Consider the following 25,748-nt stretch of genomic DNA (forward strand, 5'->3'; position numbering starts at 1 on the left):
TTTGATTGTTGCAAAAGGATTTAGTTATAATTGACTTTGTTCAAATACATTATCTTATTTCGTCCTTTCATCAAATAAATTATAAATTCAAGTAAATTAGATAAATTATGATCTAATTGTTATATTTAGCGATATATAAACATAAAGGACAGAGTAACGTTTAAAATGAATTAAAATATATTTTTATAACATTAAATGAACTCTTCTCTATAAATTTATCGTTAATATTAAATATATTTCTAAACTAACATTTGCAATTAGATTAATAATCTATACATAATATTTAATATATTTTATTCCTCATAATTTTTAAAAGTGTAAAAGATAGAAACAAACTTAATAAACAAAATTGCCTTGAATATAAATTTATATACATATTTCTGTCATGGAAAACAAAAATTATAAATATAGTTCTTATTACAAAATCTATCACTAACATTATAAAACAGTAATATGTTATAATATGTAATAATGAAAAGCGCTCGAACAATAGAAATACATATACGTATAAAATAATATAAAAAGACAATTTTTACATTGCAACCATAATCAAAAGGTGCTAGGATGCGATCCTTTTCCTACGTGATTAGGACAAGTTAATAATATTTAGTTTTCTTAACAATAAATCATAGTTTCAAAATTGGAATTAAGATTATTATCGTATCTCTTTTAATTTCTGCTCTTGAGATAAAAAAGAAATTATCATTTGTTCGTGATCGATTTTGAGGTATACTCTTCTATCGATGTATGATTTGAGGTCTATTTTATAACCACAAAATTGACCTTCTATCTGCGATGTTCATATTTAGTGCTTATGTTGCAAATGCGCGGTAGTTTTCGTAAAAACTTCACGTACGGCAATTAAAGTGAAATTTTGTGAATGTAGATACGTATAATTATAATATATATGTGTTCATGTACTGAATTATCCTTGTATACATATAGTTACAAGAAAATCTGAAAGAATATAAAAGGAAGAAGTGAGACAAAGAACATGAGTACATATACATTGTATGATTGCACATAAGGATGTGAGTGATCCGATGAGATAATTAAGACTGGTATAGCAACAAAAGTAGTTTATTAAATATTATGTACGAATCCTGAATGATGTAATGACACCACGTGACTCGCCACGTGGATGTTGAACATTGGCATTTCACCTTACATTCTTTTTTGTGAGGATTTGTTATACGCCTTTTGTCTCTTATTACGCTACAAAATATCTCATCTATAGATCAGAGATGTGTATGAAAAATAACAGATATATGATATACTTTCAAAACTTTTTTTTTTTTTAATTGCAAATATCAAAAAAGTAAAGATATCTCGTTCATAGCATATGATATTGCGTCGTGAAATATCTCGTTTATGAAAGCTTTCGGTATAAATTTGTATACGAAATATCTCATCCGCAAATCCGAACAGGTTAAGTCATTTCTGCGACTTTGTTATAATACAAAAATGTTTCTAATCATGATATAAAAAAGAGATAATGAATTGTTTCTTGTAATAATATTTTCAATGTTTAATATCAGAAAGCCGTTACTTTTATGGTGGACTGTACAGTCACACCACACAGCATGCCAACTGCAATGGAAATTTCCACTGAAGCAGTCGATTGCCACCACCTTGTAGACGCTTTGTAGCCGCGCCTAAAAACCAGATTACGTCCGCTAGGAGACTAAACCGAAGGCCATCCTTATATTTTTAATCGATTAATTTCAATTGGCTAGATTTGTGATTTCCTAAGGCATCTAGTAATTTAACTACATCCTTTTCAATGTAAAATTTAATTACAAATGTCAATGACCGTTTTCCTTGGAGTAAATTTGGATTTTTAGTATTATAAGAATTTTTTTACAATATTTTATTTAATTAAAATATCGACTTTGTTTTCTAGAATGATAGCGTAATAAAAATGTTATATTACTTGAATACTTATGTTACTATGAATTACGTACTGTTTGCATAGCTCTACACATGTCTCTTTAGTTAGGATTTAATCCTGAAGAATTCAAAATCCTCTCTATAGACTATATATGCACTATATGCACTACAGATTTTAAATGTAATTATAGTACAAAGATTTTTTTTATTCAATGACATAAAAAGCCAGTACTGATCTAAGAAATAAAATTAGAAGAAAATTTAACAAACAATTTTGGGCTAGAAAAATAATATACATCGTAATTAAAGTAGCGTTCCATAAAATCGTTTATATGTAATCATTGTTTATTCGTATCCCTTTCTTAATAAAACTTGTGCACATTACAGTTAAGGTTTCCTGCGCTGTGATTCGGAGGAGTGCCATTATCAGCGTGCAATGTTTCCATTCGTGGAATTTTTGGCGGCAACGGGTAAGTATATAAATAAAAAGTAGAATTTTAGATAAATCCGAATGCATATAAAGAACTGAATAAAATAATACTGTTAAGCATATATATATATATATCGTAGTGACATAAACACAGTTGCGGTGACAAGTTGACTTTATTCATAGAATAAGAGCTGTACACTTTGATGGAAAATAAATTCCATCCAACTAAATATGCAATAACTACTTTGTATTCTCTAGGAACATTAATTTTATTTTTAACTCTGATATATTTTATATGTGATAGAGTTACGATCAAAGATATTAAAGATGTGCTGCGTTTAAAGTAAAATTATTCCACATCAAAATGTAGAGCCTCTTATGCGAACAAAGTTCGAAAGGAAATTGCGGCGTAACGAGGACATGAAATGGCCATGGAATGATGACGCAAAAGGAAAAAACTTGCTTTTGACTTTTCTCTGACGTAGAATCGTTCATCTCGATGAGAAATACGCTAGGAATTTTAAGCTGAAAATGTCGCGGCAGACGTCTCAAGAATAGAACCGACGTATGCGATCTACGTTAGGAACATCACTTACTTTTGACAGGAAATGTACTCGGGGGTCGAGAGGCCTCGCATGGCCTGGTCCCCTCTCAAGATAAGAAGGCCTAAGGGGCCCGGTTGGACGTTTGCCATAGCGTTTGCAATACTTCCAAGTCTGTGTATTAGAAACGTACTCTGTTCGATCAAGCCAGGACATGATCAACCACATGTAACGAACGTCCTTCCTTCAAGAAGATTCATCCTTTATAATTTGAGGTTTCGTATACGATTCGAAAGTGCAAAAGCAACGAGAGAATCGTATACTCCATTAGAGGTTATGTTTTAATTTGATATGTCCGATAACCGTACAGGATACGAGTAAGATTTACTTCCTTACCGAGTTAAACGTTGGAAAAAGTCTATAGTATTTTCGCTTAATAGAATTGCAACTTTATCTCAATTCGAGGAAGCGTTAACATATTTTTAATTTTTCACGTGTTAAATCTTTTCTCGTATGCTCTTTTCTGAAAGTGGGAAAGTTATTTACGCATGATTAAGGAAAGAATTAATACTCCAATTATGTTACACGATCATCGAGTTTCACCAAGCATTGGATGATGTTACAAAGAAATACGAAAAATTCATAAGACATTTTATAAAACATTAATAAGCCGTATCAGTAAACGTTAGCACATTCTATATTATGCCAAACGAAGAGTATAGCGAATATATGTGTGTAATTCATGACAAAATAAATGCCATTTGTTTCGTTAACAAGCAAGTAAATGAGCGATTTACGTGGAATGTAATGCGAAAATCACGTTATTGTATCTACGATAAAATATGCATAGCTCGGAAACGCAATTTTTAGTCACTTCGTTTTATTCAATTATATAAAAAAAATGTAATTACAGAACATCGCCAAACTTTCAAATAAAAGCTTTAGTACGTATAGGTTTTAGTGAGATAATTATTTGTTTAAACAAATCTTTATTTTCTTCATATTCACCTATGAAAGAGAATTCTACTAACATGTAGGTAAGAGTAAAACAAAATTTGAAACTATAATCTGCGTATTAAAATAAAAGATCTACGCAAGCATTAAAACACAAGGTCGAATTTCGTATGGACATACATATCTATGGCGTGAAGTCACGTTTATGACTGCAATATAAGCACGTGTTGCTACGTATTCGCTGCTATTTTACGAAGATAACGTTAGTAAACGACACTCAAGTAGCAGTTATAATTATTATGACTCGATCTTTTTCTCGACATCAGTAGATTGTTTGATACGACAACGCAAATGAAAGAAATAAAATGTGCAAAATGATGAAATAAAAGAATAAAAAAGATCGAAGAGGATATTAATTATTAATATCAACTGTTAATATTAATATTGTTACACACATTGTCATTGTAATAATGTTGTACACAATACTATTATTTATTAGCTTTTAATATAGCTAATAATACTGCTATGACATATTTATATTACAAATATCAATATTATCGTATTATCATGCACATGGTTATTACATTATTACATATTTACATACAAAGACCTTTGATATTTTGATTTGTTATACTTATCGTGTTTAAACTATATTTATATATCTCTTGTTTTATTTACGAATGTATGCTAAAATGCTCTTACATATTTTTACTTCTACAACGACCGAAGTTGGGGTTCGACTGGCTGTTCCTTAGAATGTTAGAATGTGCAAATTGTTCATTTATAAATGTTAAATAACCGACGGTACTTTCCACCGATAACACCAAAATGTTTCAAACGCGTGTTATGCAATTGCAGAATTATGTAAGCAACAGTTTCTCAACACTTTGTAGTCATATTATATCTCCCAATAATAAAAATTTCGTATGTGTTGTGTATATTCGAGATATAAATATGTTTTAGAAACGTTGCAAGTCGTCTGAATTTTTTGGCTTATTCTTTTAAGTTACAACGGAGTAATTTATAGATCACACAATCACGAATTGCTTAATTCTGTTAGTTAGCGAGATGCTGAATAGTAATTATGTACTACTTTCTAGCCAGTATCGGGGAAAACTGGTTTTAATAAATATCTAAACTTCCATAAAATAAAAGGAAATCGATCGAGTTTTATCACGCAGATGGAATATGTATGCTAACAATAAATGATTGGTAACAGCACCTTGTCGTAAGCGTCACTGATTAAAACTACGAGATTATATTCTTATCAGAACTTAACAATGCTAGAAGGAAGCATGTATTCGTATGTAGCTCGATTCGTCTTTGTATATAGTTATCAATTTACGGTATCTCCGGTATAGTAATAAATCAGTAAATCTTCGCGTGATCGCCAATCAATCTCTGTTATGCTCTAACGAGTGCAATAAATCACGACAACGAGACTAATTTGTTGAGAATGATTTTCATAAACGACAATACTACAATCTGTCACGAAGTACATACGTGCGAGGAATACTGTATCGTCAAAGTGTACGTAAATCATTAATGCCAATACATTGGACGATTGTATTAAATTTCATTAACAACATCTTCTCAATTACAAGCAAGATAATATAAAGTAATAAGAAAAGAAAAAAAGAAAAGAGAAAGGAAGCAATGGAGCTCTCTCATTTTCCAAATCATTTGGTAGTTGTTACCGAATTTTCTATGGGCCTTAGGTAACGTTTTATACAGCACATATACGACGAAAGTTATAGCTGCACACAGAAACAAAGTCGGATATAGTTCTGACTACGATCGCGGAAACAACTCGAGTGACGCAACGTAAACAGCATCATCGACATAATAGCCTATTTTCCTCCACTGAAAACAAAGTTCAAGTTTCAAGGACGGTGTTATTCGCGCTAGGATAGCTTTCGTCCTGGCGCGATGATTTAACCAAATCTGGCCTGGATACACACGCGCGTCCGATTCAAGGGATTCACGTGGGCGAAGGACCAATACCATCGTGATGCTTTCGCAAAGTTTTTGCATGTATCTGCGTCATCGTCGTCCATCTATCTTATTGCGACCTATATACAGACCTTGGAAGCATCGATCGCAGACAGTGAGGCGCTCTGAAAATTCTCATTTGAATTCTGTCCGATTTTCGCACATCCTTGCAATATCTTTGGATTGGATCGTCGAACGATCCATCATAAATAGATGGTGTTTTTTACTGTGACATCGATGGATGGCTCGATAGACAAATGTATGTACTATTTATCGAGTGTGTGCTTACAGTTTTGTTTGCGCAAAATGTTCGGGATTCTGTGGGTTGTTTGTTCGTGCATGGATATTGATAGTGTGATCGATGTGATAGGCAGTCTCGTTTGACAGACAAATGAAGCAGTTCCTTGGAATGGATTCGAGATTTGAGAATGTACGATGGAATCTTTATCATAGAAAACAGCTTCTATTATTTACGTGTAAATACTAACCTCGTAAAGTCTTTTCTTAAATGATGCACACTTACTGTTGGATATTTGAATTGAATTGTATGGTGTCGGATGTGAAATAGAAACGCTTTTTGTTACGCTTCCGTCAAGCAAGATTATCATATCGAGACGAATAAATGAAATCTCAGGTAATGATAGTATCGATGATTAGAAATCACTGGCGCATTTGCAGTTACGAAGTTGATCCGTGCGATAAAATACGATTAAAATAAGAATGTCTGCAAAACTTTTGCAATGAGTAGAAATTAAATGGAACATGAACAGTATCTCGTGCATCGCGATCGAGTATGCACGGTATCAAGTTTTTGCATTTAAACTCGGTATATTAGATTATAATGAAAACTTGAATGGATACTTTCACCAGAAATCGTTGATGGATATACAATTTCCCCAATGTTAAATTTTTGTAAGTTATGTTTTAAAAGACAAATGAACAAGAAAGAATGAGGATAGGCGATGAAAATACAGAATTATAATGGAACGTAGGTTACTCACATATTTAAATTTCTTGATTTTCGACTATTTTGACATTTAATCAGGAATTTATAAATTATAAGTATAATCATATACAGTTTGAATATTTTCTAAACAATATGGTAATCAAAGTATTTTAAATAATGCAAGTATGTTTACCTTTTGGAGACATGAAATAATTAAGTAGGAAAGATAAACTATAAACGTTTATCCAAAATGTATAATATACGCTCGTGTAAGTGGTACATACATACATGATACATGCGATGTTACATATATCAAAATGGTGTTCTCAATGCGCCACATAGAGGTCACCCATATTCTTATTTCTAACTAAGCTAAACCTAACCTATACTTTTATTCAAATAGAATACAGGAGTAATAGTATCTCGATAGTTTTATTCTTCTTCTTATTCTGTCTGGTGAAATCTACGAAATGTTTCTCAGATCAACAATCAGTACGATGTACGAACGGAAACAAGCAAAAAAGTTAATTGAAAACGAGGTTCGTTCTAGCTGCGCGTTCTGACGGAGGAAACCAAGTAAGTACGAACCTCGCGAATTCCTACCGGATGGCCTCGTAGTGGAAAATTTTCTTTCGTGTGGACACGTTGTGAAACGGAGCCAAGCGAGTTTCGCATTACCTACGATATCAGCGTCGTTAAATTCAAATCTTGAGCGTAATATCGTATTGCCGTGACAAAGCTTCGCTGCGCTGCCGGTCAACGGTTTCGTATTTGATTGTGGCGCGATCTTTTACACGACGCCACCGCGAAAATATGCGTAGCCAACAAATCCACATGCTTCACGGGCGTAACAACGTATACGTTGATTAAATTCGTTCTGATTACGACGTATCTGCTCAACATGAAAATAACGAGGTTGCTTTAACTGGATCAGTGTTGGATAATGGTGATAAAATGTCATTCACTGGTATGATTAGTATTTGTGTGTCTTTAATTTGACGTAAGTTTACTTACGTTCGACACGAGGTTATCCAATTTATATTTATATATATTTTAGAATTTATATCTTTTGATTATACGGAAGTTGTTGATGTTTGCATTTGGTACCGATTAATTTCATAGTTAGGATGAAAGTGAGATATGCAATGGCTCATGAAAATATTTAAACATACCACACAACTTTTTTATGTTACATGTATATTATGTGCATTATACATTTGTTGAAACTTTTATACATTTTATACATTTTCAGATCCGTTCTAAATTTTACCAATATAATCACGATACACGTGTCCCGTTACAGTGTTAATGAGATTTCAAGATGTTTTGTACGATATATACGTAAAAAGTTTCTAGAAGCGTGCGAATGCTTTATATTCGATTAAATACTTTGTATTTATGTTCGAGTCACTGTATATTTCAAAGATATTTCATAGGATTCGATATCTTTCCAATGTTGCTCATTTTATATACAAATTTCTGGTGCCGTCAATTAAACGAAAAAATAACTGAAACGAGCTGCAGAAAAATAAACATCGTATAACCAAGTGTATAAAAACCATGGTGAAATAAGTAAGATACTGTGTTAACAGCTCATAGATTTTGAATGCGACGGACATCCATAAAGCATGTTAATGTTTTGCGATCTTAAAACGAAAGAACGTCGTTCTGCTACATGCATAAGTAGCGTGTATTTGTCACTCACAAGTCATACGGTAACGTCGTGTCAACTACTTGCAGTTTTTACATATGAAAGGGCGTATCGCCACATAAAAGAATCACATCTTTCGTTTTAATGCGATTGGGATGCGTAACGCGCGCCGATTTTTTATTCCGAATCAAAGACAACGAAATTTTGCACGAGTAAAAGATTTCATTGAGCAGTGGCTTAAAAAAACCACATCCCTAAAGTATTTTTACCATAAACAATTCGATCCTAATTGAAATTTAAATTTTGTGCAACTCTTTAAAATTCCATTCGAGAAAGAATGAAATTTTCATATCAAAGTGTGCAGCAAAGTTGTTGAAATTGTTGTTCAACGAATTGTAATTAATTCTTAAAGTTAAAAATATTTCATCGTATTGCAGACGGAGGTTACAGCTGTTGTCGCAGTCCCTTTTCTCCATTTCGCACGAAATTTTCTTTCTTTATCGTTAAAAAGGGCCGTTCTTCTATCTTTTGCTTGAAACGAGTTTGTTAGCTTTTATCTCGCTGCTTAAGCGACGCTAAATTTTCCTCGAGAGGTAAATCGTTGTATTAGTAATCCTTTGTCGAATACGTTTGGTGACTAAACGTTAAAAAATTACAACTAACTTTTGGTTATTTTTTGTTTACTTTTTTTAAATGTTGAGAGTCTGAAAAAAAACAATTATATTTTTTTCTACTATTAAATAGGCACGCTAAAATATTGTTTGCCGTACGAGGTGAAACGCGAAGTTATAAATCGGTTAGAAAATGATGAAACCGTATCCATCCAGTTGAATACGATACTCGAAAGTGAACAGTCTTTAACGTGAAAAAAGTATGAAATGTAAAGCACGATGAAATATACAAAATTGTAGTAAAGTTGCTCAACCGTTTCGCACTCTTTAATAATTCTCTATTAATAACTGCCAGACACAAAAATTTGTCTTGAAGCTATTGGACATACCCAAATGAGTTCGATGCGTTTTGACGGCGATGACGATACGAGAAACTTCGATTAAGAGAAAAGCAAGTCAACGCACTTCGATTCTAAAACTAATTTTTGTTGGCAGATCGAGCTCGCAAAAAGTAACGATGGAGAACCAAAGAGGAGAGAAGAAGATAACGAAAAAAAGAAATTAATTAAGCCGATGATTTATTCGTGTCTGTTATTACCGGTCGAAAACGCCGCTCGATAATGTTAATGCGTCGATTGGTCTGAGGGATGCCGACAGCTGTTGCCGTAATTGACAGAGGTGAAAGAGACGTCTGCGGCAATTCGCTCGAAACAAGGAGTCAACGATGCCGTTAACCTCGATCCCGAATCGGCCAAGTAGATCGGTACCGATTTACGTTGATCGAACGAATCGACATAACGTCGACGATGATTCTTTCGTTTCTAATCATGGATTCGACCTATGCCCACTATGTTTATTATTAGGCGATGGAAACGAACGAGTACGTGTACGAACGATTACGCGAACGTTAACCGGAGGTCTTGCTAAGGCGGTTCGATTCGAGCAGGAGTAATTAAGGAGCGCGTCGGCCGACTGGTTTCGATCTTAATTCTTTATTTGACGAATGCCAGTTAGGCGACGTTGTTTCACTAGGATTCCATCGAGAGAAACACAGTAGTCGCGCAAAGAAACGGAAAACCGAATCGAATCGAAGTGACTGCCAAATTAATGGGGATCGTTCGATTCTTTAGGAAAAGTAAAGAGGTTATGTTTTATAATTACTATTTATATATAATTAATAATTTATAATATAATTTCCTCTTGTTCCGTTGAAATGTGTGTTCGTTTCTTGCTTGACAAGCTAGTGTACGATAGCGCTTTTTCATAATAAGGAAGTAGGAATGCGAAATACAAATTGCCTTGCTATTTTAATTCAAATGCTGCTTCCGAAAGAAATGACAATAACGTTGTTACATCGTATAACTAATCCTTTATCGAAATCAAATACGCTCCAATTTTTCTTCATCAGCTTTTATCCGTATTTTATTTCGAACATGAAGGTACGTCGACATTCGTGATGATATGTTTATCGATATTGTTAACAAAAGCTGTTTATTACGCGTAAAACGATATTGCGTGCATTCCAAGAAGACACGCAACACAGATACGCAAACGTTGAAGTAACAGACACAATAAAAGGAAGTACAAATTGAAAAAAAAAAAAAAAAAGAAAAGAAAGGAATTATTAAGACGCGTTGCTTTAATCTGCATTCTGCGCACACATCGATAGCAAGGTGTCAACGATGTTATTAACCCTGATCCTCGGAGAATTGGAACAGACTCGAAATAAGTAACGATGAGGTCATAAAATTGACGAATCTTGAACGTTGACACATGCGCGAGCGGTTATCTCAGCGGTGTCGATGAAACGGGAAACGGAAAATATGCGAAATTATGTGAGTCACTTATCACCGTGAGAATACGTATTCGTTAAAGAACCGTATTTCAACCGTAAGACAGAAACGTTGGTCATATTTTATCTTGCTCGTATGAATTTTGATAAAGATGGTTGAAACAAGTTTGGAAAAAGGAGCTTTTAAATTGCGTTTAAATCAATTCTAGAATTGCAGCCATGGGCGCGATTCCAAATCATACGAAAATACGACTAAATGTCCGATGAATTTAAATATTTCCAACGACATCTCCAATCAAAGTACGAAACGACGTATTGTCACGAGATAGCAATTATCACGACGATATCGGCATGTACGAGCGCGATTATTTGAAAGCCATTAAGAAAATGTTTCTGTTGTTGTGTGTTGTCATCAGAAATACCTACATAAGTGGATATTCGCGTGGCATGCGATAAACTTGCTTATGGATAGCGAAATCCGGTAACACCGCGAACGGATAATCAAATTCCATGATCGATGATCTACGTCGTAAACTAATCAAACGAAACTGTTATTTTTAGCCAAAGATATTTACGACTTCAAATATTATCTTTGTTTTAGAACGTTGTCTGGAGGAAGAAAACCATGAATGAACGTATATATTTCGTAATTCATGATTCAGATCGCAGCAAGCCAAGAAAACAATTCTCCCTTTTCGTCGTCGAGAGTGAAAAGAGAATGAAATAAATTATAGTTGCCAGGGAATTTCAGAATCGATGATCCGTGATTCTGCGCTTTTAACGCGTATTATATATGATTTGCTATTTCGTTTCTTTTGCTACTCGGACGATTCGTCACGAGAAACGATTTAGCCGATTTGAAGATCTCGAAAGGACTATCGAGATGGCTATTGAATCGCGAAAGGATGTATGCACGTATAACACGTGTAAGCGAAAAGGTAATTTTATTTCCAGCGCTCTTTGTGCCTAAGAAACGCTGCTGTAAATTTACGTTGTCGATTTTTCTTTTTTTTTTTTTTTTTCGCTAATACTTTTATGCACAGTTGCAATATGTACATATAAGTGCGTGCATTATCGATTGTATGGAAAACGTCATTGATATTTATTATTCTCAAATTTATAGACATCTATAGATATAGACTAGAGTCTATAGATAGACGTTTAAGACTGCGGAATTCTTTATCGTCGAGGGATTAAGAAATAACGAAATTCCAGAATTACGTCTTTTCTGCGAAAGCTCATAGTCATTCGTTTTCCCACTTTTTGCGCGGAGACGTTAGTCTTATTCAATAAAAGTTTCCGTGTCGATTAACAGGGAAGATACTGGAACGTCCTTGGAAGAAACGAAGCAAACGTATACAACTATGCGCTAGTTGGCAAAATTTCATTTTAAATGAAATCGCGCTATCGATACTGCGAAACAATATTTCTCCCTTTTGCCAAGAGTTACGGCAAACAGATCGATTCGCATCGGCCGTGTCCTTTGGTCCGATTCCAGATTCGGTAACCGGAGATTTTACGTTACGGCCAATTGCCCGCTCAACGACGACAACGAAGACGACGACGATTACCGATTGGCTCCGACACAGGATAATAGGGAGTTAACGAATGGAGGGAAAAGTTAAAGAGCGTGGGGCGCGCGAGGAATTTAGAAATTCCGAAATTCCTAGGAAGCGTTACGGCGCTGGATGTGCCAATCTGCCGATATCGTTAACCTTGATTCTATAGCAGGCCGAACATCGGCCGATGCAAGACGATTATTAAGCCTGATAGGCGGATAATGATGCAAAAATGCGTTCGACGTAAATGGATTTGGCATGTGCGATGGGAGTGGCGAATGGTTTCGCAGGCGAAAAAGGAGACGGGTGAAAGAAAAAGAGGTAAAAACGAGCGTCACGCGTCGAGCTCGAGGAGGGGGCGAGACGTACAGAGGAGAAGGGAGAGGGGAGAAGGTAGAATCGTTCGGTTAGTTGATGTTATGTGACGGAGAAACGAGAAAGAGAAAGGTAGATCGAAGAAGAGGAATAGAAAAGAAGAAAACGACGAAGCGGAGGAAGAAGAAGAGAAAGACGATGGAAGTGGTGGCAACGACGCCGGTCCTGCCGACGGTGGTGGTGGTGGTGGTGGTGGTTAACGTTGTCGGTAGAGGTGGTGAACATCGTCCGAGAACCCGGAGAAGTGAACGTTGACCGTGATCAGGAGGGTGCAGTGGGGGTTCGAGGTTGTGTGGAGCAGGATGGTGGGGGAAAAGCATAGTTACCGAGAGGAGCTTAGCCGTTAGGTCGTTGAGTGGTTCGTGGTTGTGCGTGCGTGTTCGTGCGTGTGCGTATGTGTGCGTGTTCACGTACGATCGTGGGTACGCATGTATCGGATACGAGGAAAGGGACGAAGGAGGTACTGCCGCGGAGAAGAGTGGGAGAAAGAGGCGACGGAACTGCGCGCCCGCGGCCTCCCACGTCGCGAATCATTCCTAGCCGAGTCTTTTCGACGCTCGCGACGCTTCTCCAGTTCCATTTCCAGAGACACCGATCCTTTTCGATATTTTGTCTTTATGCACGCTTGTCCGGAAACGACACGGTCCTCCACGTCGTGACAGCGTGTGTGCGCCTTCGCTGACTCCGAGTGGTGTCGACGTTCCAAAAGCTCCCAATTTCCACGCACGATTTTCGCTGTCTCCGCTACGTATACATACGTACTTTCCTATTTAGCCCTTTTGCCTTTTGGCTGAAAGTTTCGCCTGTTCGGTTCTCCGTCTCCCACACTCGCAGATTCCTTTAGCCTAGTCACACATCCCCCGAGAGCGGCCGAGAGACACAGGCAAGGAGAAAGCGTAGAAAAAAGTCTGTAAAGAAAGGAGGAGGATCAGTGCAAGCACGTCCGTTCGTGAGGTCGATTCGCAATAAGTCGAAAGTAAAACGGTTCGTTGGTTCCCGCCCGACAAGGCTGTGTAGTACACGCGGTTCTCCTAGGATATATACCGATACGTCACCCACCGTTTGTGTATGTGCCACTTTGTCTGCACGCGTGTTGGTACCATACGATCACGGTTGCGGTGTTCGCACCTTCCAGAAGTGAATTCGACGATTCGGATCGGACAGCAGCCGGACCAGCCGCTTTAACCGTCTGGCTTGGTCTTCGATCGATCGATCGATCGCAGACAAACTAGCTCGTTAGAGCCCGAGAGTAAACGTACAGAGGCTCATTTTTAATACACGAGATCGATCGTGATTTTTAACCAGGATGTCGCACAAGATGCTGAGCCAAGGAGCGCCGGTTCACGGGGGCAGCTCACAGGTGAGTTTTTCTATCATCAGCCAATTATTTTCCCTTTCTTTCCTCTGAGCGGTTCCATTTACGTTCGATCCTCTGATCGATCGCTCGCTAGCTTTCTAATTATTCGCCAGTGTAACTAGAAAATAACGCGATTCTCTCGCATAGCTGTTGCGCGTTGCGTAACGATGTGCCATTAAAAATTCGCAGTGAAACGCTGACGAAACAGGTTTATCGGCGGATTAACGGTTACATCGTCGAATAGAAGCGGTCATCTGATTGCGTGAGAATTAATTAAATCCCGACGGAAGTGTGTTCGACCGCGGCACGCGTATAAATAGACGTGAGACATCGCGAGGGAAATCAAAATTAACACGACCGAAATGGAAGCGCCGATTTACATACAAAAATTCGCATACCGTTCGTAACCTGCAACGTACGAACTATTACCAAACGATCTGCGGAGCGCTCCTAACCTCTACAGTCTATGTACCGTAGTGACGATACGTAAATTCGAAACCGAGCAACCTGGTATTAGAGATAACGATGTTAGTCTTTCCGACGGAAGCACGGAATTGACGGTTTTATCTTCACCTACAGACCACTGTCTCTCAGGGCAGTTTCAACGTTTATATTATCGCCGTTGTTTCATCGATCCAGCGAGCAATTTCAGAATCTACTCTGGCGTACGAGTACGCGCAATTGCAAAACATCTTGATAAAAAAATATAACTTTTATTTATTTATATTATAGTTATAGACGAAATAGTTGTTTATAAAATCGTGATTTCAACGAGCGACCGATCGAATTTTCATCGATCCGAAAAAAATCGGCACGCAAGTGAAACGACTTTCGTAGGCGGTTCCACGTTCGAATACGTGGAAGTCTGGTGTATCGGAGCATGCGATCGCCACGTGTTTCTCTTTTTCTCTCTGTCGATTCCCGCGAATTCCAGCATCGCACGTTGCTTACGAAGCATCGACTCATCGACCAATCGTTTCAACCTGAATTAAGCGTCACGTGAAATTAATAAAACGAGGTCGAGAAAAAGTGCGTTTTTGACGTCGTCGATGCGCTGTTTCGCTAATCGCTTCGTACTCTTTCCTCCCACTCTCTTCCCTCTCTTCTTCCTTCGCTTATTTATTTTTTTCTTTCCATAAGCGTTTCGCGGATACTTTCCATTGTTACTCAATCGTGAAATCATTGCACGTAACCCGTGAGTTGGGCGGTTATTAGAACGCGAGAATGTTTCCGTTTCGTAGCGGAAATCAAATTCCTCTTCGTTTCGCTTCCAGGATTACGATGAATCCGTTACGACGACATTTTTCTGTTGCTGACCAAGTTTCGCGATCGCGTTACGATAGATTAATTCGCCGTCTGTAAAAACAGAGACGAAGTCTGTTAAAACAGAATGAAAAGGTTAGAACGAAAATGGGGCAATTACGTTCGAAGTTTGGAGCAGCGAGATACGTTCGTTATGATTATTTAAGATCGTACGGCGATATTAACTCGTACAGCTGCGATGACCTAAAAGAAATTCATTTCTGATCATTGGAAGCGAAAGAAACTGCGTAGAACGAATGAGAATATACATCGGTTCTCTTTCTTTCCAATTCGGTACAACGAATTCTCTGCATTTATCCTCTATGATTTACTTATTTACAAATTTTTCAGAATTATATTATTAATAATACACCGAAGAAAGAATAAATGTTTTTGCGATGAAAATACGATTAAACGTACTTTTTAACGAAAGTTAGTTTTCCAGTCTTGAGTTAAATCCGCTCGTCCGAACCAGCGAGCACTCGAAGGCAAATAAATATTTCAAAGTATATGTACAGTTAAATCAGAATTTTTAAAAGACGGTTAACTGATACGGAAGTTTGAATCTGTTACGATAAAATTATCGTTGTATGGTTTTTTTTTTTTTGTCGTGATATCGTGCGTGTCCTGTTAAGTAGCGCGATAAGCGACGAGCATTTAATAACCGTGATATTCGAAGGTTCGTGACACAGAGGTAGCCGTTTTCTTCGGAGATATCAACGATCGAACGATTATAGATATGGACTAAACGAAAGGAATTCTGATCGTAAAGAAACAATGTACTTTGTAACGTTCATCGATTTGCAATTGTAAATTGTTGTCTTGTGATCGAACCATGACTTGCACATATGCAATTGTTGCGATCGACTCTTGATAAATTATCGTCACCATCGTTATCTTTCGACGATTTTGATACCGGGGACTCACCAAGGTTCGCCAACTTGTATTTGAGTCACCGATAAAACTTAATTAAGAGTAATTGTATGAAACGAGACGAAGGATAAGTAAGAGAGCGTGGGTTGGTGGTATAGGTACGTATACGAAACGTCGTTAGAAGAGCGTTACACGCGTTATCAAGAGCCAAGTGATAAAATGCAGCGACGAATCACGGCTGATTCTCTGCCACTGTTTACTTTCTAATCTAACGAATTCAACGAGTACAGTGTTCTTGCCACATCGTCCTGTACCAAATTTGATCGCGAGATCTAACGCCGAGGCGCTGTGACCGGACCGCGATCGCGAGCTAGTTTCTCCTCCGTAAATCGCAATTTTTTTATTTCGCCAATATGAATATGCTGAATCGTTGCATTTAACGAGGTCTGAAATTCTACGCTCTTTCGATTCTCCCGGGGAAATGCGAGAAATTCGAAAATTTAAACAGAACGTTATAACCGTTTTCTTTCGATCGTTTCGTAATAAAAATTCCCAGGTATCCAATTTCATATTTTTTCATTCGGCAAACCTTTATTGCAATTCTTAGAGAGCGCGTGAATTTGATATCGTCGTTCTGTTCTTTGCCTACTTTGAACTAGATGCGTTTTATTGTTTGTAAAGTTAGTCGTTAAATCGGATGTTGATGAGTAGCGCAAACGTTTCTCCCATTTTTACGTAGCCATATCTTAAAAATCAATTTTCGGTGATCGGTCTTAACTAAATTGAAATTTACGTACACTTTACGATCTTCTCGTTGACATTTAACAATTTAGTTTTGCGACAGTTAAACGAATCAGCTTTACAAAATTTTGATTTTCGTCGATAGCGCTTGAAAGACCGTTGGCAAAGTAATCGTATTAAATAGAATTTACGCCGAAATTAACTATCGACGCGTTTAAAAAATCCTGTCCTCGGTAAATTAGGACAACATCGATCGTAGACAGCAACCTCTTTTTTCCAGCAAGATAACTTTGTCTTTATGTTTGAACGCGTTCTCGATCGAGAATAGTCGAAACGAAACTCGTTCGTAAGTCTTGTTGCCAGCCAAATTTACCGTGCAAAGACGCGTAAGAGGATCTCGTTTAACTTTTTCGCTGGGCGAACGAGTTTTTCGAAGGGTCGTTTTACGCAGGCAGAAGTTGATCCCGACAGATATTTCCGGCGAACGACCTTGCCCGACTATCGTCTCCAACAGGCCAGAGCCCCGTTACGGTACACTCGAATTACATCCGTCAACCGACACTCGTGATACGACTCCGTTTATCGGAACTCCATTTATTGGGAAGAAATCTTGATTACTTTTTTCTAGACACGTTTCTCTTCGAGCCGTTTTCCAGCGTTTGTCGGTCACGCGTTGCTTACGCGTTGTTTTCGGTATCCTATAAATGAGACGGACAGTTGCTTATCGATATATTGTAGAGTATTATGTACGTTATGGAATATTGGAAGCACAAAATAATTTTTACCGTACTTTGTCTATCGATAGGAAGTATATCGCTCGACCAGACTGGAAGGTTCGACGCGTTTCGGAACCATAGATAGCGAGGATAATCGGCAAGTCTGGTTTATGTCATATCGTTTGTCCTTCGGGTGTAGATAGACGGAATTCCATTCTGTTCTGCCGACAGGTTAATCCTTTTGATTTTGCTCGAACGACCATGACTCTTTTTAAAGTTTCATAAATGCGAATATAACCGTGTTCTTTATTTATCAATTTTTATTCGTATTTCGGGTATCGCCTGCTTTACATGGGAATAAAAGCTCGCTCTTAACTTCTGTGATATCTAGTTTCTGCTTTGACCTCGATCCATTATAATCGACGAATGGGCATAGTTTTCCACGCGACTTGGTTACCGAACGTTGACTTCTTCCGTCCACGAACTGTCTGTGATCGACGAATCGAGTCCAGTCCGAACGATCGTGTTTTTCAGATCTTTTCGTTGGTTAGCTTTACACCGTATCACGTAGACACGAGCAAGAAATCGATGTAGTTTTTGTTAACGCTGATTAATTATCGAACTACGAGTTTCATTACACTCTGACAAATTTGTATCTTTGCTATAGAGATGCGTACTTGGGCTTTGTCGTATAGTTTCGAGGAATTCTTGTCAGTTATCTCTTTTAGCGGAGCGATGACAGATATTTTTCGTAAGAATTTATCACGTAATTTCCACAACCTGCCGTCGAGTATTTCGATTATCGTACAATCAATCAACGATTGTGCAACGGTATTCTGAAACATCTTTTACAAGTGGTTTGTCATTCTTTGTTGAAAGAGACGTTTATCTTTATCAGTCTTTTTAATCACTTGTATCTGACATTCTAATATGCACAGTGGCAAGATAGGTACTGCAATTCTGCATTTATCGCATCGTTTCAGCCGTTAAAAGTTAACATCTTCGTGTTTGTTCTTCTTCTGTTTACATACATACGAATGTAAAAAGTGGAACGCGAGAATTCTTTAAAATCTTGAATTAGAAAGTAATCGCTAATAAACGACACGGCCAGTATCCTGTGTCAAGTTGGCACATTTTTGACAAATAGAAAGTTGCGCGCATGCGAATATTCCCACTCCTGCCAATCGGAATAATATCTCGACACGATATAAAACGTTTAAATCACCGTAAAAAATTAGAATCGAGTCAAAAAGATTCTCTTCTACGGGATTGCTTGCGTGTAATTACTTGTACGATAGAGATCTACCGATCGATAGAAGCATCGATAATCCTGATTTCGTCGAATCCGACCGTAACGGATATTTAGGAAAGGAGAAGATGCTATTAGAAGAAGAAAGACAGAATTCGCTATTAGGCGGAGAAAGATCCGTCAGTGGGGCGGGGAAGAATCGGCCAGTTACATTTCCCATGTAACAGCGGATTGCCAAGCCCGTGAACGGAACAAAGGGGCTCGGGTAGGAAGAAAGATTTCTCTGGCAACAGGATTTCGAAGAAACCGGCACTCGTGCAAAACAGCCTTTCATCAGACCCTTGCTATATGTTCTCTCCACTACTCGGGTGCCTCGTTATTCACGCGAACTCGCTCCGACCCTTCTTACCTTCTTCTTCCCCTTGAACCGCGTCCTATCTCGAAAAAAGGAAAGGAAAAGGAAAGAACGTGTAGAGAAGGAAAGAAAGGCGGGTGAGGAGAGAGGGGGAGAGGCGCGGATCTATGAACGGTCGCGGTCGTCGGGACTTCGACCCTTTTGTTTCGTAACCGAAACTAGTTTGCCGTGTGGCAGATTTCGATGCTCGAAACCGAACAAGTTTCGGTCAATTGCCGACCGACAATGACGCGTGCTTGGAATTGGAAGTCATGGCGACCAGCCACAGCAGTATGTGCAGTGTACGGCTACGTCATGGAAATTTCCTCGTCGTCGAACACCTTTCCTCCCCTCTACGCTCGCTTTCGCGTTCTTTCTTGCCTTTTTCCCCTCCTTCCTTCCTTCCTCCCTCCCTCTCTTGTCGCGGCCCTCTCTATTTCTTGGTGCCCCTTCGTTCGTTATTCCGCCTTCTTAACTTCCATATCCCCTTCCCTTCCGTTCCCGATCTTTTCGCTTTTTTTTTTCCCCCGCTTCGAAACCGATCGATGACTTTTTTCAACGAGTTTCGACCGTTGATAGACGAACGTTTTCCGCGTCTCCCTTCCGAGAATTTAATTATCATGCGAATGGACTGAAACGTCACTTTTCCGTTCGCTTCAACCGGAACGTCCTTGCCTCCAAGACCTTCCTGCGAGCATAATTCAACGGCGATCGGCCTATGCTCACGTGCGCGTGTCGAGTGAAAGATTTGCGGAATAACGCTATGAATAACTATGCTTGAACGTGTTAATTAACGGAGCTATCCACGCTGGCAGGTTCCTGCTATGAAACGTAATGGAGCAATTTGTTACGCTGCAAGATTCCGATCCTTCAATGTCTCAAGATTTTAAAACAGTTAGCTTCTATAGCGAATCTTGAACTCTGTGTCACGTGGATTCGAGATACCCTCATTTTCACTATTCCTGATCAAAATCGATTATTTTTACATGTCGGTAGCACATCCAACACTTTATCAGAAAATTGAGAATAAACGTTACGTCAGTGTCTTTGTTTATCCCAGAAATTTCATTGAACGATCATCTAATAAATTACATTATCGTATTTCGTTCTACTAGTACGAATATGTTACGATAGTAGTACGATTCTATCGGTTTATAAACAAGGAACCGATAAATATAGTTGCGAAACTACTCTCTTGCGACGTTAAGTGTCCTGGTTTTCTTTCGCTCGATGATCGTGTGTATTTTTCTGAATTTTCAATTTATCGTAATTTCCGTATTAATGGTTCGAGAATCGCGAGTGTAGCCAACAAACGTTAAATCAGACTCGAGGAATTCCTCTTATTTTCAAAAGTCGGTCAAGTACACATATGCTTGACGTACTCAAAGTATCTGGTTCAATGACTATTTACCGCGTCCGTGACTTCGATAAAATTTTTGTAAAAGTAATTCGAAATTCGGATTCGTTTAATTATCCGATTTCTTGAATTTCCGACCGAATCGAGATTTATACGTTGTCCGATGAAACGACCGAACGAAACAATGTTTTAATTTTACCACACATTCGTTGTTTTCTGTTCAGAACGGCAGTAACCATTGTGATTATTCGTCGCAGCACGATGCTTTGCTGTTTTTCGACGATTCGAACAATAAAACGAACATCCGTCATCGTCAGCGTTTTTTTTTTCTTTCTCTGCTATTCTTCAATTCTTCTCCATGGTCGTTTACGAGTCGCACGAATTACCTCCTTTTCTTCTCTAAGACGATTTCGAAGAATTCCGTTCGTTTTTCTTAGAAAAGACAAAATAGTTTCTTCTTCGCGCAATTCGTTCCGTACATTTTGATATCTAAACATTTTTTCCAATATGGTTCGTATCATGAGAATATTTACGACGAGGCCTTAAGAATCAAGCTAGTGGATCGTATTTTAACAGCTGATATAACGTTTGTTTTCTCTCGTTCGACGTTGGTATAAAACGGAAGATGGAGGTTCGTTAAAAAGAAAGTTCGCTTGTACATTATGAATCACCGGTGACCTACGCAGCATTTCTCTTGGATATCCTGACGGAAACATAATCGTGTATTAAGAGAGAAATTGCTTTGTAATTACAACGAGTCTTTGGTGAACCAGTTTCCCTCGTTCGTCTTGATATCAAACGACAAAAGACTCGTAAAGAACGTTCGCTTCCGGTATACTTTACCATAAAGTAGTTCCGGTAAATCAGCTTGTATCCGAACGAACAAACGAATTTAGAATTTTGCGCGTGGCACGAATTTTTGTAAAATTTGCAATAGGAATAATTTCTTACGCGAAGCGACTTTATCCTACGTACTTATCGATTTATCGAAAGACGAATATCGTTGAGAAAAAAATGTTGCATCTTTCTCGTATTAGTCATTCGTGGGCCATGAATAACTCACACGACGCAAATCGAGACAAACTCTCGCTATAACGCATCTACGTATAATGTATTTACTCGTGTCGTGTGTACAGGTTAAGGTTAGATAACAACCGGTGCTTCTAATATAAATTTTCCACGGCGCCAGATGATTCATCCAGCTGTGTGCGTGTTTAGCCGCCAGTCACGTGTACAATTTCATCGAAGTACGGAGAAATCAGTAGACGCGCAAGTGCGTGTTTCATTCGTTAGCAGAAAATTTTCTCGCTCTCTTAGAGAGATAGAAATTGCGGAGACAGTCGTTGGTCGTTCGAAAATCCATAGCAAATGATTTCAAAATATAAGATTATCGAAAAAGGATTTAAAGGCCGATCGATTTATCCACGATGTTTACAATACCCTTTTATCGCGCGTTACGCGGTCTAGTATCGCGGAGAACGTCGTGCACAGGAAGTAGATCCGTTCGTACGCATATAATAGCAGGAATGATCCATCGATTCGAAAAACGTACCGAGACTTGTTTGTTAGTTAAAATTAACGAGTTAAAATTGCGCAACTAGTACGCTATATTACCGAAAATAAAAACAGAATTACGTATAGTATAAGGAATTTTTTAGCATACCGGGAAACAGCGTCTAAATTAACATATACGATGGTAAATCAAAAATTAAACGCACACCCGAATGCTAAATTTGGATAGCGTTACATCTTCGTATATATCTACGCGTGTTGGTTCACGCGTAAAGAATGACGTGCGATGTCGGTGAAAACTTCACCGTCCCCTCGAACGGAGAGGTTCTCAAACGAACATTTTTACGCTTTTGTCTTTAATTTTTAACTGGATTTCGTAAATTCGGGCCTCGTCAATTTCACTTTCATATTGAGAATTTCTTCCTTTTTTGTCTTTCTTCGAAACGCGTAACAAAGATACGTAAAATACGGTAACTGGACGTATACAATCGCAAGACTATGCAAAACATTCGATGTAAAATATCTATTGAGATTCCATTTCTTTATTGGTAAAAGTTTAAATTTATACACAGATTCGGCGATATTCTACGATCGATATAGCAATTCCCTGGGTTAGGAAGACCGAGTCATCGGGGGTGGTTTCGTCTGGAAGAAAAGTTGGGCGACACTGGTGGAAACAATCGCGTCTCTGCTGTTCTGCAAAGCATGGAGGAAGGTATATTAACATAACAGTACCGGTACACCTACGCGTGGTCGTGTTTGCAAAGGGTGGAATATCGCCGCATAGGCATCGCGAGGGAAGGAGGGGCGAGTTACCGAGTTCGATCGTCGACCAGGGCGAGTTCACTGGTCTCAAGTAGCAGAAGTCACGCGAGTATACGTCTAGAGTTTGGAGTTTGTAGACTTCCATGCGAGGCACGATACGAGGAACACGTGTCGCACATACGTATACAATCGCACGGTGAACATAGCGAGACGAGCGGCCTTACACTCGCTAGATACATGTTGTGTATTTCGGTAGACCGAAAACCTATTATACTACGCGTATTGTCAAAGTAGAATCGATACAAGGTAATTAGGGGGCTGAAAATCGTAAAGGCGTCTACGAACGTACTACTATCTTTTACTCTATGCCAGTTAAAACGTTCCTTACGCGATCGTTCCTTTGAATTGCAACAATAGAATTTCTTCGTTTAGCTGGAATTTGAAAAAAGGTAAAGTAAACTAAAAAAGGTACTCCCTAGCAACAGGAAACATCTCTATCGAGAAAGAATTATAGACATTCGCGTTTTGCGTCTGGCCAGGATATAAAACTTGTACGGTGGGTGTCCGATCTGCTGTGAATCATTCGCGACCATTGCTTTGTCATTGTGTCGCAATCACAAATTACGTACGATGTACCGGGTAAAAAATGAAATATATACCTAGGATGGGTGCTGTGAACAGCGTATGCCCACGCGACACGAAACAAAGAGGCCACCGTAGGTGGTCAATGATTTCGTGCGATGCATAATACGAACCTCGTAGTGGGTCATTGATGAACACCACGGTACGTAATTCGTCGTGAATCATCAACGACCTATGCAATTCGTAATTATGTTGTTCATACGTCGTGATTATGTAACCGTCCGTTGATTCTTATTACCAGCACTTTAGACGCTATATGGAAATACTTGTATAATTATGCTTCGAAACCAGTTACACGATTCGTTGAGCGTTATGGATCGTGAACTTTTTATCAGAGTACTTGGGAATCTATGGAACGGAGATCAGGACCAGGAGGATTATTTCGATTTGATCGCAACTACTTGGAATTAAAGTATCGGAAAACGGTAATCGTCGATCGAGCCGTTCGATCGACCAACCGCATAAAGCGAAACGCAAAGAACGTTACGATCTGCCTGCGAATCTACGCTTCTTCGCGATCATAATCGAATAGGTGACGGAATCGAGAAACTTGGAAAAAGTGGAATTAGTCGAGCGTGATTCGCGAGAGGCTCGATTATCAAAGAATATATATATAAATGTACTATATATAAACGTATAAAAACGAATGTAGCTCGATAAAAATGAGATAAAGCGTGGAATGGGTGATCTGCAGCTCGATGAATCGATCATTGGAATTGGAAGCGTTGTTGACGATACGCGGCTGTATCCCTAGTCCCGAGTCCGCAGGACATGATGCAATCGCGATAGAAACGGTTCGCTTCTGTCGGATTTATCTGGCGTTGTAATCAAATTAAAAAGGTCAATGCTAACCAGTTTACGGACGCGTTCGCGTCTCGACGCTCGCGGTGCACGCGATTCAGCGGCGAAGGCAGTCGAGAATAGCGAAGTTGAAGCGGCGCGCGCGTCAGACCGTCGCGTCACGCGTGCGTCGCCTCTGTATTCGCTGTCCGTCGCCGCTCGGCCGCACGATCTGGCGTTCGATCGTCGAGTTCACTGCTCTTCTAGAACTAGAAATCACGTGAACGTGTCTCGAGACTGCATTTGGCTATCCTTGCATGCACGCCCGATTTATGTATAGGGTGACTCCATAAATATCGTCGATCGCGTTGCCAACCAAATCCCGCTCGCTCTACACACTCTATCGTCGAGCTTTGCGTGTTCGTCGAACGATAGAGCGTTCTTTTCTGAAAACGAAATCCTGCTTTTTCGTCGTCAAAGGTTTTCGTTGGTTCGAAGAAGATCTTTCGATCGTTGGAACGTCCTGGTCGTCTCTGTTCAATCTCCGCTTTTTCGAACGTTTCTTATAGAAATTGATCGCATCTCTTACGTTTAAGGAATTAGAACAGGCATATATTTTCCAATCTCTCTTATTCGCTATGCAGTCTGATAAAACGTTAGAAAAGTAGAAAAGAGAAATTGCCCTGGCTGCGCAAAGAAACATAGATTTAGATTCCGGCGATCTTGAAACTTAACATCGCGTTAAAATCTTAAAAGATAGAGAAAGAATACGTTTCTAGAACGCGATAAATATTTGGCAATACGTTGACTAATTAAATTCTCGTTGAACGCAACCAGTTGCTGTTTCGCCGCGCGTAATCGACCGCGTCGATCAATATTATTTTATATCGACGGCGTATTTTACGCGTAGTCGATCGTCGCGAAAAATCGATAAAAAAAGTCGTGATTCGCGTATCAAGTACCAGTCCAGACACCGTTCGACCATTTATTTAGAGTATTTTTTCGCGCCGATAAAAAGTTCCTGCCGCGTATCAGATAACGATAGCGATTGCGCCATTCTACGTGCGATTGATCGATAAATTCACCGAGGGAAATGCAGTCGATATCCTTGTCGCGATAGAAACTCATATAGACGTACCTTTATCCGATAAAGCGAACACATTTTACGTGGATAAACTTAACGATACGTTTACGCGTGCCACACTCGAAGGAAAGGAGTTGCAGGCCAGACAGATCGATTGCAAAGTGGATTGTATGAATTTATCGGATGCGTGACTATCAAGTGCTATATAAATGCCGAGCATCACGTTGCGTAAAG

At 38.7% G+C, this 25,748-nt stretch overlaps 1 protein-coding gene and 1 long non-coding RNA gene across 2 annotated transcripts in view; both read left to right on the forward strand.

The window, feature by feature from the left end:
• Positions 1-386: 386 nt before the first annotated feature.
• Positions 387-2,444, forward strand: LOC132906714 (uncharacterized). The gene is made up of 2 exons (XR_009658030.1): positions 387-1,031; positions 2,278-2,444. It is a non-coding gene; the product is annotated as an uncharacterized LOC132906714 (long non-coding RNA).
• A 9,998-nt stretch (positions 2,445-12,442) lies between these two features.
• Positions 12,443-25,748, forward strand: part of LOC132906700 (proton-coupled amino acid transporter-like protein pathetic) — a 35,813-nt gene continuing 22,507 nt past the window's right edge. Inside the window, exon 1 of the mRNA XM_060959112.1 lies at positions 12,443-14,102. Within this exon, the coding sequence (XP_060815095.1) occupies positions 14,049-14,102 (54 nt within the window). The 5' untranslated portion in view covers positions 12,443-14,048. The remainder of the gene's footprint in view (positions 14,103-25,748) is intronic.

Source organism: Bombus pascuorum, chromosome 5 (genome assembly GCF_905332965.1).
Source record: "Bombus pascuorum chromosome 5, iyBomPasc1.1, whole genome shotgun sequence".
NCBI lineage: Eukaryota > Metazoa > Arthropoda > Insecta > Hymenoptera > Apidae > Bombus > Bombus pascuorum.